Source organism: Panthera leo, chromosome B3 (assembly GCF_018350215.1).
Source record: "Panthera leo isolate Ple1 chromosome B3, P.leo_Ple1_pat1.1, whole genome shotgun sequence".
In the NCBI taxonomy this organism is placed as follows: Eukaryota; Metazoa; Chordata; class Mammalia; order Carnivora; family Felidae; genus Panthera; species Panthera leo.
Window position 1 is genome coordinate 58,559,089 of NC_056684.1, and position 18,012 is coordinate 58,577,100.

At 38.3% G+C, this 18,012-nt stretch overlaps 1 protein-coding gene and 1 pseudogene across 7 annotated transcripts in view; both read right to left on the reverse strand.

Moving 5' to 3' along the window:
* Nucleotides 1-18,012, reverse strand: part of TRIM69 (tripartite motif containing 69) — a 37,648-nt gene that overhangs the window by 6,648 nt on the left and 12,988 nt on the right. For 3 of the 7 annotated variants that reach the window (XM_042942153.1, XM_042942158.1, XM_042942159.1), the window contains exons 2-6: nt 5,585-6,061; nt 4,647-4,808; nt 1,348-1,581; nt 568-590; nt 361-485 (exon numbers count right to left, since the gene is read on the reverse strand). In XM_042942153.1, coding sequence (XP_042798087.1) covers nt 361-485; nt 568-590; nt 1,348-1,581; nt 4,647-4,808; nt 5,585-6,061 — 1,021 coding nt within the window. Of the gene's footprint in view, nt 1-360; nt 486-567; nt 591-1,347; nt 1,590-4,646; nt 4,809-5,584; nt 6,062-18,012 lie in introns of those variants that run through there. The other 4 variants (XM_042942154.1, XM_042942157.1, XM_042942155.1 and 1 more) reach the window with 4 other exon arrangements.
* LOC122222093 lies at nt 15,957-16,528 on the reverse strand (annotated as a pseudogene).

Below are 18,012 nucleotides of genomic sequence, written 5' to 3' on the forward strand. Positions count from 1 at the left end.
ACAAGGAACCTATCCAATAACACTTGCTTTTGCCTCCTTTTGAGGATTTCATGGAAATGTGGCATTGCACTGACAATTGCTCACAATCCCACAGAGAGAGAGACACAGGAGAGAGAGAGAAACCATTGGTTTAGTTATGATCATGTGACATTTGGTGTCACGTACTACTCATATTGCAAGACATCACTTGTTTATCAAGTTAAAATTTATTAGAAATGTTTGCTTGTCTTGAAGAATACTCACTGAACAAGTTACTTGCAATCCAAGGTTTTACTGTACTAATTAGGGCCACAGAAGAGTTCCCACAGAAGAAACAGAGATTAGGAGACCCAGGAACCAATAGCTACGACCCTCTGATACCTGGAGAGAGAGAGGATTGCATTTCCCTCCACATCATGTACTGGATGGGACCTTTGTACAGGCCCGGGTTCAACTTTCTGGAGATAAGCTCTCTGGGCATCAGCACCTTTGTTCCTTGTTCCAAGCTGCAGGGGACATAAATCACTTATTCTTAGACACCCTCCAGGAACTGAAGGAAGGATATTAATACCATATAGAAACACTTACCTATCCAAGAGAGATGTGATATCCTAGAAGAGAAAAGGAGTAATAAAGAAATTAGATGCCTGCTCATCAACTCCAGAAATTTCTTTGGTGATACTGGCCACCACCAGAATTTTATCATCAATACTGAGATTCTGTGTGGATGTTGCCATTCCAATTCATCCCAACCTCCATATATCTTTTCTGATCGGTATCCTTCATCTAACCCAGGATAAACTGGCCTTATCTTATTCTGATTTTCTAGTGTTGCCTTTTACATGAAACAAGGGGAGAAATTAATAGCTAGGCTATTTCTACCTATACTGCCAAATGGTCTCAGGAGAAAAATAGTGTAGGTTTTCCAGACCCAAAGCCACTTTCTCTTACTCTGGCAAAGTAAACTTCTGAGTGCTAAGGTGATAATCAATGACACTTCGGAGGTGAAGCTTCAGATAGTAAATATTGGCAAACACCTTTCAAACAGGTCAATTGAAAGCCAATCTAAGTTTCAACATTCTTATTTTTGAGAAACAAATCTTCAAAATTCTTTATGAAGAAACATTAAAATATTAATAGATACCATTACTAATGGCATTTATTATCTTTTTTTTAGGAGGGTGAAGGCAAAGCTTTCTACTATGTGTAAGGCAAAAGTAGCCTTCTGCATTTCTCCCAGAAAATCTTAAAGGCACTACAGCAGTTCTTTTTTTTCCCCTCCTGGTGGGGAAAAGCTGCTTCTATGTCTTTTCCAACCCTCTTTCCCCTAACTGGTGTACCCATAATTATGTTAATATGGAGTCTTACTTTGAGAAAGTCGAAGGGATCCTGCTGTTCCATCCGTGCCTGGATGCTCACCAACATCTCCTTGGCTAGGAGACACTGTTCCTGAAGCTGGTTCAGATTCAGCTCCATATCCTCGTTCAAGGCTTTCCCCTCTTCTCGGAGCTCATTTAAAATGTTCTTTTCTTTGCTGTGCAGGAACTGATGTAGCTTTAGAAACTCCAAGGAGATGTGTTGCTGCAGATGTAGCTTGTTTTCCTGGAAACCTCCATGATCATCACCATGGTAATTACCGAGACTAGCTCTTGGGGATGGGGGCCCACACCATCAATACTCACACAATGCGGGAAATACCATAACAGGAAAATGCATAAAAATGACTCTTGAGTATCATCACTTAACCATACTAATAGGAATCCTTTGGGAGATTTACTTTGTTTTTCTGTCAGTTTAATAGTTTAGGAAGGAAATCATCAAAAGTGGTCTTTAGGTTCCTATTACAGTACTGAGGTGGTAACCAATGCCATATAAGGCTGTGGGATTAATTAATTAGTTAAACATCCTGCAATGAATGATAGTACTTTCCTACCCAGAAGTACAAACCAGTGTCTACCAAGTGATGCTGTCAGACTGGGGCCATAACGAGACTGAAAGAACTATTCTTATCTAGAAATCAGAGCTGGGGGGAGGGTGGATGCCACTTCTGCTACCAAGACAACATAGAAGAAGCAGGAGATGGACAATGTCTGAAGCCCTGAAATTGATAACTGCTACACTTAACACCCTTTTTCTCAGGTAACTGCAACATCTTGAGCGGTGAACCATCTGACATCCAGGCTTCTCAGATCCTTATCCTCATCATTTCTAGTGATCTCCCCTGTATCTACTCATTCTTTTAATCACACAGAACTTTATCATCCCCAGCCATTTCACTACCTCCAAAATTAACTTCTTTTAAAAAAATTTTTTTTTAAGTTTATTTATTTATTTTGAGAGAGAAAGCGTGTGCACGATCACGAGCAGGGGAAGGGACAGAGAGAGAGGAGAGAGAGAATTCCAAGCAGGCTCCACATGTTGGCAGCACAAAGCCTAATGTGGGGCTTCAGCTGACAGACCATGAGGTCATGGCCTGAGCCAAAATCAAGAGTCGACGCTTAACCAACTGAAATACCCAGGAACCCCAAAATTAACTTATTATGCTCACTTAGTCAGATACCTCTATAGAAACAATTATTGGGTAGCATTGAAACCTCTTATTCATTGACCCCCTCCATTTCTGTTCATCATCTTCTCTGTCTCCATGTCCCCTTTTGTCCAGGTTGGATTCTATGGTCCATCATTATAATGGCACACTTAAAATTCACTCTATCCTCTAGCTCACACATCTCCAGTCTTCCTTTTGCCTATTTCACTACAATTCTCAGTCTTATTTGTTGGTTTTGTATCCTCTAACCAAGCTCTGAATATTAGAGTTATTTGATTTTTTTTTCCTGGGCTCTTTCCCCTTCTCATTCTACATTCTCTTTCTAGGTAATCTCCTCTTCTCACACAGATTTAAATCAGTCTGTATGCTGACTTCTTATTTCCATCCTAGACCAACTTCCAAGGTCTAGATTCCTGTATCCAACTACCTATTTGACATTTCCACTCACCCCTCACATCTAATCAGTCACCACATCCAGGTTTTTGTTTTTTTTTCAATCTCCAAAGTATATGCCAAAGCTGTTTATTTCTATCTCCACTGCTTCTCTTGTCCAAGCCACTCTCACTATTCTCTGGGATTACTGCAGTAGCCTTCTAACCATTATCCTGTCATTGTCTCTCTTCTCACAGCCACTGGACTGATATTTTCAAAATAAGATGAAATCATGTCCTATCTAAACCCTTTAATGCCTTCTCATAGGATGAAGTTCAAAATTCCTAATTTATCTCCAAGGGCCCACATAATTGGGCCCATATCCACCTCTTCAATCTCATTTTGCTTACCATGATCTAATTTTATTAGCTTCTCTCTATTTAACATAGCAACTAGTTTCCTATCAGGACTTTTCCATATGTTCTTTGCTCTTCATAGAACATTCTTCTCCAGGTCACTTCCTTCATATTCCTCTCAATCAGTTCCCTTGGCTAAGTTACTTATCCTTCAGTTCTCAATTAAAAAAATTTTTTTAATGTTTATTTATTATTGAGAGACAGAGAAAGACAGAGCATGAGCATGGGAGGGGCAGAGAGAGGGGGAGACACAGAATCTGAAGGAGGCTCCAGGCTCTGAACTGTCAGCACAGAGCCCAATGTGGGGCTCAAACTCACAAATAGTGAGCTCATGACCTGAGCTGAAGTCGGACACTTAACTGACTGAGCCACCCAGGTGCCCCTGGTTCTCAGTTTTTAATAGGTGATTTCTTCAGAGAATACCCTTTCCCTAGCCTAAATTAGTTCTTCATGTATATGCTCTTGTAGCACGCTTTACCTTCATTCATAGTAATTATCACAGTTGTCATTTTATTGCTATTGATGGGATCACTCAATCCCATTAATCTGTTTCCCACCCTAGTGTAATATAGTATCTAGTATAATGCCTTACCCACTCAATAATTTTTTTTTTTAATGAATGAATGTTGACTGTAATAGCTGAACTAGAAACTCTTACAACAGAAACAACATTCTCTGGAGACATTATTTCCATCTATCCTTCTTCTTTCTCTCATTGTGCATATTTCTGTACAATGCCAAATGCCAGAGAATACCCTCCTCCATAGAATAATTAATGAAGAAACAGAACTCCCAGTTTAGCCCCATAACCCAGGGACTGCTTTGCCAAGTTTCTAACTATTAATTGTCCTAGATCCCCTGTATATATAAAACAGCAATAGTTTATTTATTTAGTTTGAGGGGAGCTAGGAAAGATCAAATCAGATGATAAAAACCAGCAATCCAAGAGACCTTCAATCAGAGGTAGCCTGATTGTAAACTCAAAAGAAAGGTATTTCTTTGGACATAGCAATCCTTAGTGCATTTTTCTGATAAATTCCTTATTTTGCCATATATAAAGGGAAAGACCAGACACATCACAAACCCAGAACAGTCACCTAGCGATGGGGACATAAGAAGGATCAGCATATAATGGGAAAGTTCAGTGTGCTCTCTCTGTTGAAGAACCATTGAGAACTTACTTCACTGCTGTATTTCCTTCCATCCTACAGTGTCCATTTTCTAATGCTATAGCCCAGGTGCCATTTAGTGTATCCTTTACACTCACATGGCTGAAGTTACAAGGAAAGTGTTCCAGGTCTATCTCATAGCCCCTCTGCCCTGCTTCTCACCTTGTAAGCAGCAATAGCATCTTTCTGCATATTCTTCAGAGACTGAAGTTCCTTCAGTGTTGTCTCCAGTTGACCCTGGTGGATGGTGAGCTCCTCCTGGGAATACCACACAGACTTAATCCACACTAACTTGGGAGATGAAGGACCATAGGGACATCTCTCCTAAAGCCCCGGAGTGTGAGAAGAAAAAAAAAAAAAAAAAAAAAAAAGCAAGCTCTTGCTGCAAAAATCTTTCCTTTACCCTGAACTACAATTCCTGTCTCTTCTAAGAATTGTGAAGAATATAACAAGCAGCAGAAAAATTTAGTTTTATGCTCTTATTAGCTTACTGTAGGGGGTTGAAGAAGGTAATAGAACTCCACATTTTCTACTCTAGTTATACTGTTCTCACTGTCTCTACTTTTACTTACATTATTATCACTTAGAGCACTCATTTCCCATTTCTGCCCATTAAAATGCAAATGATTTCCCAATTCAAGCTTTCCTTCACCACACATCCCCTATTTCAGTTTTCTCTAATCTTCTCTGAAATTCTAAATATTTATGAATATTACAAATGTGATGAAATTTAGCTCTCAATAGTAGAATATCTTGCTTCTGTTGTTTTATTCATTTTGAACTTGCCTAAATTTCAAGAGTTTTATAACAAGAGCAATATCTTGTACATCCACATTCTACCCAGTGTCTAGTAGAGTGCTGTCATTGCAGAGTGTAAGTAAATATTTGATTGGGGGAGGGGGGAGTAGGCTTAGAGCTATTCCACTGTTGTTTCCTATCATCAGCAACTCTAGAGAAAGAACGTTGCAAGATATGTTGTATTTTCTAAGCTTACTAATAATCATCTGAATAGAGGGGTGGGGCTGAAAGAAAGAAGAAACCCTACAAAAGATTTTTCCCAGCTTTCCTAAGGCATTATTCAAGGCCCAGGGCTCACCCACCATGAAGAAAGTGACAGCATCAGAGATCTGCAGGAAATCTTTAGACTGCCCCACAGACAACCGAGCATCTTTGCATTGAAAGCAGATCAGTTTCCCATCTGGCTTACTGAATAGTTTCAGGTTCTCTCCATGCTCTGGGCACTGTGGATGGCCCTTGAGTAAGGGTAGCTTCTTAATCTTCTCTACCAGCTTCTCTAGCACAAGGTTGAATGTACAGTTGCTATATTGACATAGCATCTTACACTCAGGACAGAATGTTTCCTTTGCTTGCTGCTTCCAAAAGTTTTGGATACAAGCCTGGCAGAAGTTGTGGCCACAGCTTAGCATCAATGGATCACGGAACCAATCATTACACAGTGGGCAGTGTAGCTCCTTAGTAATATCTTGTATCTGCACTTGAGAGGGTATCTGGGTGATCAGATCATGCACTTCACCATAGTTGCCTGGGTCGATGTTGGAGGAGGGGCTGGAAGATACCTTTGGAAAAAAAAAAAACAGCTAAAATGAATTTATCTTTCTTGCTGCCCATTTCAGCACTCCAGGACAGTGGGCTCCATTCCTTTTTTTTTTTTTTTTTTTTTTAATATTTATTTTTGAGAGATAGAGTGTGAGTGGGGGAGGGGCAGAGAGAGAGAGGGAGACACAGAATCTGAAACAGGCTCCAGGCTTTGAGCTGTCTGCAGAGCGCAATGCAGGGATGGAACCCACTTGCTGAGCTGTGAGATCATGACCTGAGCCTAAGTCAAACGCTTAACGAACTGAGCCACCCACGTACCCCTAGTGGGCTGTATTCCTAAAGGAGCTGAGAATTGGTGCAGCCAGAATAAAAGCACCAGCCTCCTCTTTGAAAGTGATCTGATAAATTCATTGTTTTCAAACATTATCATTTATTCCTACTCCCAGCTCTATTTAAAATATAATAGAGAACTAAGACAGAAAAATCAAGAGTATTCAACCAAAGAATGTTTCTACTTGTATACCCCTCCACCCACTTTCCCCATGTGTTGTTTAAAAGTTTTACTTTCAATTTCCATTCTACTAGTTACTTCCTTTTTGTTTTGTTTTGTTTTGTTTTGTTTTTTACAAGTCATGTACAAAGAATTGGAAGGTCAATCAGATTCCTCAGTGACATAATATCATCAACCATAATATCATCCAGGCCTTTCCCCTCCTTTTTAAAGAACACATTATAGAAATAACATATATAAAGAAAAATGCAGAACCATGCATAAAACTCAGTGACTTCTCACAAAATGAGCACATCTGTGTAATCATGGCCCTGATCAGGAAACAGAAAACTACCACCATTTCAGAAGTCCCCAAGAGGCCTGCTTCAAGTACTATCCCTCATCAAGGTTGACCCCTGTCTTGACTTCCAACACTATTCATTAGTTTTTCCTGTTTTTGAATTTTATACAAATTCAACCATGTACTATGTACTCTTTTGTTGTTGACTTCTTTTGTCAACCTTACATTTGTGAGATTTATACGTATTGTTCTATGTAATTGTAGTCCATCCATCCTCATGGCTGTATAGTACTACATTGCATGAATATACCATAATTTATTCCTCCATTCTACTATTGATAGACCTTTGGGTAGTTACCAGTTTGAGGCTATTATAAACAGTGTTGCTGAGAACATTCCTGCTCATATGTAAATACACATACATATATATATATATATATATATATATATATATATATATGTATATTTTTTCTTGTTATATACCTAAGAGTGGGAGTGGGTCATAGGATTGGCATACATTCACCTTAGTAGATACTGCCACACTGTTTTCTAAGTGGCAGTATCGATTTACACGGCCACCAGTGCTGTGAAGACTTAGCATATTCACTTTAGCCATTCTGGTGGGTATGTACCTGTATTACACTGTGGCTTTAATCTATATTTGCCTTATGACTATGGATATTGGGCCCATTTTCAAATGTTAATTGTCCATTTTCATCTCCCCTTTTGGTGAAGTGTGTATTTAGTGTCTTTTTTATTTATTCATAAGAGTTCTTCACATATTATAAATATGAGTTCCTCATTAGATACATATATCACACATATCTGTTTCCACTCTGTGGCTTGCCTTTTCACTTTCTTTCTTTCTTCTTAAAGGATTTTTTTTATTGTTTATTTATTTTGAGAGAGAGAGTACAAGTTAGGGAGGGGCAGAGAGAGAGAGAGAGGGAGACAGAGAATCCCATGCAGGCTCCACACTGTCAGTGCAGTGCAAAGCCCAATGTGTGGCTTGATCCCACAAACCATGAGATCATGACCTGAGCCAAAACCAAGAGTTGGATGTTTAATCTACTGAGCCACCCAAGCACCCCACCTTTTCACTTTCTTAATGATATCTTTTAATGAGCAAAATTTCTTAATTTTTTAAAACTTAAGAAGTTTTTAAGCATAACATACAGAAAGCAGCATGAAATAAATGTATAGCATATTGATTTAATAGATGAAGAGCCATGAAAGGAGAACCTTGCCAGCTACCCCAGAAATCATCTATATACATAGACTCTACCACCTATATGCCCCTCCCGATATTCCTGAGATGATTACTATCCTGAATTTTGTGTTAATCATTTCCTTTGTGGCCTATTTTGATGTTTATATGAACAAAATTATATTTTGTGTATTTATGACTTGCTTTCTTTGGTCAGCATAATTTTTGAGATTCATCTGTGTTGATACACAGAACTAAAGATCATTTGTTTTAACTTCTGTATAATATTCTATTGATGAAAATTTATTTACCCATTTTACTATTGATAGCCAATTGGACTGTTTTGGTGTTTTGCCATACAACCAATGCTACTATGAACATTCTTTCACATGTTTCCTAGTACACACGTGCAAGGATTTTTCTAGGTTATTTAATGTTAAACCAACCTTCTTTTCCTGCAACTAATCCATCTTGATCATGATATATTAATTATGTACTGCTAGATTTGGTTTGGTAATATTTTATTTAGGATTCAACCTCTATGTTCATGACTGAGATTGCTTTTCTTTTTTTTTTTCCCTTAAGCTATCCTTGTCTGGTTTTCTTATTTAAGTAATACTAACTGCATAAAATTAATTGGGGAGTGTGCCTTCTTTATCTCTTCTCTGAGACTGTGAAAAAATAATAGAATTATCTGTTCCTTGAGTAATTTGGTCAAACTCACCAGTATACCTTCTAGAATTGATGCTTTATTTTCTGATTTTGTATTATCTGGAAGTACTGATTTACTTCTTGAATAGTTATATGATCATTTAGATTTCCTAAAAGAAATGAGAATCAAACTGGCATTGGATTTCTCTTCTGCAACATTAAATGCAAATAATAGAAAATGTCCATAAAGTACTGAGAGGAAAATGTTTGGAACCTAAAATTTGAAGTCTACACAAACTTTTATTCAAATGTCAGGACAAAATAGGGCCATTATTCCTGGAAGTGAAATTATTCCAATGGAATATACTCCCTATTCAGCCTTTCTTTTAAAAAAAAATGCTTAAAGATATACTCTTAAGTTCCATTTCTGGCAATACTGTGAACCATTTATTCTGGAAAACCCACCACTATAAAACACACAGAAATGCCAATTAAGATGTAACAGACATCCTTTGAAATGCATACCTGAGTGTACAAGAAAGTAAAGAGAAATTCCTAAGTCAAAAAAAAAGAATATAGAACAGAAAAGCATTGAGGTAGGTTAGAGTTACTAAGACTCAGGAAAACTCAGATTTAACAATCCTTAGACCTGCACCAACATAAGGAGTTGGACCTGAGACTTTTCAATAAAGTTTGGGGTATTTGAAGAACTACAGTTTTGGTGAAGGAGTGGCAAAGAAAGACAATAAAGAATGCTAACTACCTTGATCTGGGGTCTGAGTGAAAAATAAGCCTGAATTGGTCCATCTTTGCCAATCTCTCAATTGATACTCAACTGACCTTTCTTTAGCCTCATTCTTCTGTGAGTATAAGTGACTTTAAATTTAGAGTCATTACAGAATTTTGTCAAGACTGAACACTTCAGCAATCTTCTGTTTTTCTACTGTTGCACTATAGATTTTTCAGCTGTTTGGTTTCTATACCACTAAATCCCATTTTCTTTATTATCATGCAAAAGTCCCTAATGTTTTTGGTCCACTGCTAGCTATTCCCTATGTTATAGCACAGTTATGGATTTATTCTTTGGTATATATACTTTATGAAAATTGTTTTAATGTTTATATATTTCTGAGAGAGAGAAACAGAGAGTGCGAGTGGGGGAGGGGCAGAGAGAGAGGAGGACAGAGGATCCTGAGCCAAGGTCAGACACTTAACTGACTGAGCCACCCAGGCACCCCATTTTATAAAATTAGGATTTTGACAAGGTGGACAAGTAGGTGCAGCCTGCCATTTTGAGCTGGTAGCCCAAAGTAATACATTAAAACATGTTTTTTAATTGGAATATAGTTGACATACATATTAGATTAGGTTCAGGTATACAACATAGTGATTGAATATTTGTATACATTGTAAAGTGATCACGGTAAATCTGGCTACCATCTGTCACCATACAAAGTTGTTATATACTATTAACTGTATTTCCTGTGCTGTACATTGCATCCCCATATCTTATTTATTTTATAACTGGAAGTTTGTACCTTTTAATCCCTTTCCTCTATTTTACCCATCCCTTCATCTTTCTCCCCTCTGGCAACCACCAGATGATTTTCTGTATCTGTAAGTCTGTTTCTATTTTGTTTTGTTTGTTCGGGGTTTTTTTTTTTTTTTTTTTTTTTTTCTCTTTTAAATTTTTTAGAGAGAAAGAGTGCACACAAATAGGGGAGAGCAGGGTAGAAGGAGACAGAGAGAACCTTAAGCAGGCTCCACACTTAGTGTGGCCGGAGACAGGGCTCAGTCCCAGAACCCTGGGATCATGACCTGAGGTGAAATCAAGAGTTGGACTTTCAACCAACTGAGCCACCCAGGCACCCCTGTTTGTTCATTTAATTTTTTAGATTCCACATATAAGTGAAATCATACAGTATTTGTCTTTCTCTGTCTGATTTTTTCATTTAGCATAATATCCTCTAAGTTCATTCATGTTGTCACAATATCTATAGATATAGATATAGATATAGATATAGATATAGATATAGATATAGATATAGATAGATATCACATCTTCTTTATCCATTAATCTATTAATGGACTCTTAAGTTGCTTCAATATCTTGGCTTTTGTAAGTAATGCTCCAATGAACATAAGAGTGAACATATCTTTTTAATAAAATTAATGTTTTTATGGGGTGGTCAGTTAAGCATCTGACTCTTGGTTTCAGCTCAGGTCATGATATCTGAGTTCATGGGTTTGGCCCCGCAGCAGGCTCCATGCTAACAGCACAAGGCCTGCTTAAGATTCTCTCTCTCCCTCTCTCTTTGCCCCTCCCCTGCTTGTGCATGCTCTCTCTCTCTCAAAAACAATAATAAATGTTTAATGTTTTTGTTTTGTTTGGGTAAATGCTCAAAAGTGGAATTGCTGGATCATGTGGTGTTTCTGTTTTCAATATTTTGAAGAATCTCCATACTGGTGTTGCTGCACCAATTCACATTATCACCAGTAGCACATGAGGGTTTCCTTTTATCCACTTCTTCACCAACACTTGTTATTTCTTGTCTTTTTTGTACTAGTCATTCTGACAGGTGTGGAGTGATATCTCACTGAGGTTTTGATTTGGATTCCTCTGGTGATTAATGATATTGAGCATCTTTTTTTAAAATTTAATGTTTATTTATTTTTAAAGAGAGAGAGACAGAGCATGAGCAGGGAAGGGGCAGAGAGAGAGGGAGACACAGAATCCTAAGCAGGCTCCAGGCTCCAAGCTGTCAGCACAGAGCCTGATGCAGGGCTTAAACTCATGAACCGTGAGATCATGACCTGAGCCGAAGTCAGATGCCCAACCGACTGAGCCACCCAGGTGCCCCAGTGATATTGAGCATCTCTTCATGTGTCTGTAGTCCACCTGTATGTCTTCTTTGGAAGAACGTCTATTCACCTTCTATGCCCATTTTTTAATTCGATTACTTGTTTTTTCTTTTTTTTCTTTTTGGTGTTGAGTTATATGAGTTCTTCATATATTTTGGATAGTAACCTCGTATCATTTGCAAATATCTTCTCCCATTTAACAGGTTTTTGTTTCATTTTGGTGATGGTTTCCTTCACTGTGAAGCTTTTTAGTTGGATATAGTCCCAATTGTTTATTTTTGCTTTTATTGCCCTTGCCTGAGAAGACAGATAAAAAAAATATATTGCTAAGACTGATGTTCAAGAGTTTACTGCCTATGTTTTGTTTGAGGAGTTTTATGGTTTCAGGTATTACATTTAGGTCTTTAATACATTTTGACTTTATATGGTATAGCCCAGTTTCAGTCTTTTGCATGTTAGCTGTCTAGTTTTCCCAGCACCATTTATTGAAGAGACTATCTTTTCTCCATTGTATATGCTTGCCTTCAATTAATCATCATAGATTAATTGACCATATATGCCAGGATTTATCTCTGGACTCTCTATTCTGTTCCATTGATCTATATGTCTATTTTCTGTGCCAGTATCATACTGTTTTGATTAATGTAGCTTTGTAGTATAGTTTGAAAACTGGGATTGTGATACCTCCAGCTTTGTTCTTTCTCAAGATTTCTTTGGCTATTCAGGATCTTTTGTAGTTCCATACAAATTTTAGGATTATTTGTTCTAGTTCTATAAAAAATGCTATTGGTATTTTGATAGATATTGCATTGAATCTATAGATTGCTTTGGGTAGTATGGATCTTCTAACAATATTAATTCTTTGAATTATGAGCACAATATATCTTTCCATTTGTGTCATCTTCAATTTCTTTCATCAGTGTCTTATAATTTTCAGAGGATAGGTATTTCACCTCCTTGGTTAAACTTATTCCTAGGTATTTTATATTTTATTCTTTTTGGTGCAGTTGTAAATGGGATTGTTTTCTAAATTTATCTTTCTGCTACTTCATTATTAGTATATAGAAACACAATAGATTTCTGTATATAATTTTGTATCCTGTAACTTTACTGAATTCATTTATTAGTTCTCATAGTTTTTGGAGGGGTCTTTCGGGTTTTCTATGCATAGTATTATGTCATCTGCAAATAGACAGTTTTAGTTCTTCCTTATCAATTTGGATGCTTTTTCTTTCTTTTTCTTCTCTGATTGCTCTGGCTAGGACTTCTAGTACTATGTTGAATAAAAGTGGTCAGAGTGGGCATCCTTGTCTTTTTCCTGATCTTAGAGGAAAGCTTTCAGCTTTTCACCATTAAGTATGATGTTACCAGTGGGGTTGTCATATATGGCTTTATTATGTTGAGTTATGTTCCCTCAATACTTGTTTTGTTGAGAGTTTTTATGGGGAATGGATGTTGAATTTTGTCAAATGCTTTTTCTGCACTTGTTGAGATGATCAACAACTATCAGACAATAAAAGGAAATCAAAGGCATCAAAATTGGCAAAGAGAAGTCAAGCTTTCACTTTTTGTAGATGACATGATATTATACATGGAAAACCCGATAGACTCCACCAAAAGTCTGCTAGAACAGATACATGAATTCAGCAAAGTCGCAGGATACAAAATCAATGTACAGAAATCAGTTGCATTCTTATACACTAATAATGAAGCAACAGAAAGGAAGCAACAGAAAGACAAATATAGAAACTGATCCCATTCACAATTGCACCGAGAATCATAAAATACCTAGGAATAAACCTAACCAAAGATGTAAAAGATCTGTATGCTGAAAACTATAGAAAGCTTATGAAGGAAATTGAAGAAGATACAAAGAAATGGAAAAACATTCCGTGTTCATGGATTGGTAGAATAAATACTGTTAAAATGTCGATACTACCCAAAGCAATCTACACATTCAATGCAATCCCAGCCAAAACTGCACCAGCATTCTTCTCGAAGCTAGAACAAGCAATCCTAAAATTTGTATGGAACCACAAAAGACCCCAAATGGCCAAAGTAATATTGAAGAAGAAGACCAAAGTGGGAGGCATCACAATCCCAGACTTTAGCCTCTACTACAAAGCTGTAATCATCAAGACAGCATGGTATTGGCACAAAAACAGACACATAGACCAATGGAATAGAATAGAGACTCCAGAATTGGTCCCACAAAAGTATGGCCAACTAATCTTTGACAAAGCAGGAAAGAATATCCAATGGAAAAGAGACAGTCTCTTTAACAAATGGTGCTGGGAGAACTGAACAGCAACATGTAGAAGAATGAAACTAGACCACTTTCTTACACAAAATAGACCACTTTCTTACACCACTTTTATATACAAAAATAAACTCAAAATGGATGAAGGACCTGAATGTGAGACAGGAAACCATCAAAACCCTAGAGGAGAAGCAGGAAAAAACCTCTCTGACCTCAGCCGCAGCAATTTCTTACTTGACACATCTCCAAAGGCAAGGGAATTAAAAGCAAGAATGAACTATTGGGACATCATCAAGATAAAAAGCTTCTGCACTGCAAAGGAAACAATCAACAAAACTAAAAGGCAACCGACGGAATGGGAAAAGATATTTGCAAATGACATATGGGACAAAGGGCTAGTATCCAAAATCTATAAAGAACTCACCAAACTCCACACCCGAAAAACAAAGAATCCAGTGAAGAAATGGGCAGAAGATATGAATAGACACTTCTCTAAAGAAGACATCCATATGGCCAACAGGCACATGAAAAGATGCTCAATGTCACTCCTCATCAGGGAAATACAAATCAAAACCACACTGAGCTATCACCTCACACCAGTCAGAGTGGCCAAAATGAACAAATCAGGAGACTATAGATGCTGGAGAGGATGTGGAGAAACGGGAACCCTCTTTCACTATTGGTAGGAATGCAAACTGGTGCAGCCTCTCTGGAAAATAGTGTGGAGGTTCCTCAAAAAATTAAAAATAGATCTACCCTATGACCCAGCAATAGCACTGCTAGGAATTTACCCAAGGGATACAGGAGTGCTGATGCATAGGGGCACTTGTACCCCAATGTTTATACCAGCACTTTCAACAATAGCCAAATTATGGAAAGAGCCTAAATGTCCATCAACTGATGAATGGATAAAGAAATTGTGGTTTATATACACAATGGAATACTACTTGGCAATGAGAAAGAGTGAAATATGGCCTTTTGTAGCAACGTGGATGGAACTGGAGAGTGTTATACTAAGTGAAATAAGTCATACAGAGAAAGACAGATACCATGTATTTTCACTCTTGTGTGGATCCTGAGAAACTTAACATAAGACCATGGGGGAGGGGAAGGGAAAAAAAAAAAAAGTTAGAGAAGGAGAGAGCCAAACCATAAGAGACTCTTAAAAACTGAGAATAAACTGAGGGTTGATGGGGGGTGGGAGAGAGGGGAGGGTGGGTGATGGGTATTGAGGAGGGCACCTGTTGGGATGAGCACAGGGTGTTGTATCGAAACCAATTTGACAATAAATTTCATATTAAAAAAAAGAAGATAAGGGAAAAGAGTAATGAAAAATGTTATAACAAATTCAAGTACTGATAAACAGTATTATAGTCTCCACTTCAATGTTACTAACACATCACAAATTATACTGATACATAGAATAAGAATTTCATCATAAGTTAGTGTCAAATAAGAATCAATGTACAAGTATGTGTCCATATAACATTTAATAAACTAGCTTACCTGCCCTTAAAAAAAAAAAAGGGTATAGAGAAAAGGCAACTTTCAAAAAGGAGTATGTTATTAAATGAGTTATTTACTATACTCCTTCCTAAGAGCACCAGGTGGGGGACAAGTGTTCTAAACTAGATCTAGGAAGTGGAATGTGGAGTTATTCTGTCCTCTTCCCCTTAAGGGCTGTAAAATGGTTACTGAATTTAAAAAACATGACTAAATGAAAACAAACGCCACACATACCCCCCCAAAACAAAAACAAAAAAACCCTAAATGTTCCAGATTATTCTGCAGAGTGAATGGAGCCCTGGAAGCAGCTCCCAACAACCAAATTAGTCTTTTACAGAGTCATCACAAGCATGCCTTGCTTTTAAACAAAAAAAAAAAAAAAATTTTTTTTGAAACAACAAAACAAAAACTAGTACTAACCACTTTTCTAACAATACACAATTACTCAAATTAACTAGTACTGAGAGGGGGGAAGGGCCATACCTATGGGCCTTGTCTCACATGAGTGCATGTGGGTAGGTGCAGGGCATTTGTCATTATTGCAAAAATAAATTTTAATTTTTAATCTTTAGTTTGATTTAACATGGCTTTTAGTACGATGCTTGACACCAGCTGCATGGAAAGGGCTCTGGAGATGTTCATAGCAGCACACACGTGTGGGTCTTCTTCGGTTCCGGAGGGTCCAGTGTAGCCAATATTGCTTCATCAAATACATTCTTTAGGCCTTTCTGTGTGAGTGCAGAACACTGCACATACTTGACTGCCTTCAGGTCACGGGCCAGCTTTTCAGCAGTCTCTGGAGTGGTAGGCTTCTGTTTGCTTTTGACAAGTTTCTCAATCGAAGAGGGGTCATCTCGGAGATCGATTTGGGTCCCAACAAGCAAGAAAGGAGCCTTCGGACAGTGGTAAGTTATCTTAGGCACCCAATTCTCCTTCACATTTTCAAATGAGGATGGAGAGACCCCTGAAAAACTGACTAGAAATACATCTGTTTGTGGATAACTCAGCGGTCGTAATCTGTCATAATCCTCTTGCCCTATAGTATCAAAAAGTCCGAGAGTATATGGCTCTCCACCAGTCATAACTGTGATTGCATAGTTGTCAAAAACAGTCGGTACATACTCTGATGGTAATTTGCTGTGTAGGATATCAGGAGACATGTTTTAGCAAAGGCACCATTGCCCACAACAACACAGTTAATTGTCTGCATTGCTGAAACAGTTTTGTATCCACTTTAAATATTTCAAATTCAATTTTGTATCCACTTTAAATATTTCAAATTCAGTAATGACCTCTGCTTCTCCTCCAGGGTGTTGGCAACACTCTCATTTATTGTATTCTTTAGCTCTGATTGGTTCTATCTATCTTTTATTTTCCATCTCTTTGTTGAAGTTCTTACAGAGTTCTTCCATTCTTCTTCTAAGTTCATTGAACATCTTTATGACCATTACTTTGAACTCTTTATCACGTAGATTGCTTATCTCCTTTTTGTTTAGTTCTCTTTCTGAGGTTTTATCTTGTTCTTTCATTGGAACATATTTCTTTGTCTTCTCATTTTGTCTGTCTGTTATCAGCTATACTTCCTATTCTTGAAGGTAGTAGTCTTATATAGAAGTCATCTTGTGGGGCCCAGAAATGCAGTCCCTCCTGGTCATCAGAATCAGGCACTGTAGGGGTATTTCCTGTGTAGGCTGCATGTGCCCTCCTGTTGCTTGGGCTGCAACTGCTTTGAGCATGCTGGTGAGTGTGGCTGGTCCTGGGTGTAGCTGGCTGCAAGGCCTGGCTGTGACCATTGCAGGTGTGTTGGTGGGCAGGTCTGGCCCCCCTGCCTCCCAGGACAGGAGTCACTTTTCAAGGCACCAGTCCCAGCTGAGGCTGCCTGCTTGGTGTGATGATTGAGGGTGCAGCCACTTGGGGGGAACACCTGGTGAGGCAGATTGGGCATTGTGGGTCTGCGGGGGAACACAGGGACAGGCAATTTGTACTAGCAAGGTAGATGGAGAGTGTCAGAACTGGCACCTGCCAGCATCAAGTCAACTAGGCTGAAGGAGGGCAAGAAAAATGGTGCCTTCTGTGCTTCTTTTCCTGGACAAGGTTCCTACAGATCCTTGCCCTGTGAGCACACACCTAAAATTAATCAATAAATATCCTTCACTTATACGCTACATGATTTTCAAACAGCTATCTCTGTGCTGGGTCTTGGAGCAAGAGAGATTGTTTGTGGGCCCTTTAAGAGTGGAGTTTCAGTTTCCTATAACCCTCCAATTCTCCCAGAGTTAAGCCCCACTTACTTTCAAAACCAGATGTTATGGGGACTTCTCTCCCCAGTGCAGATTCACAGGGTGCCCGATATGGGACTTGAACCCCTCACTTCTCTGGAAGGACTTCAGTGCCCGTGTTATCCTTCTTCCTTGCAGGTCACCACACCAACGTTTGGTTTCCAACCAGACTGCATAACTTTCCCTCCTGCCCTTCTCAGTGTGGCTCTTTAATTATATCTTTGGCTGCTAGGCTCCAGGTCATTCTCTGAGAGAGTTGCTCTATATGTGCTTGCAGCCTTGATATGTCCATGGAAGTTGGTGGGCTCAGGATTTTCCTACTCTGTGATCTTCCCCTCCAATCCCAAAGTAATACATTAAATTTTTTTTAACATTCATTCATTTTTGAGAGACAGGGAGAGACAGAGTACAAGCT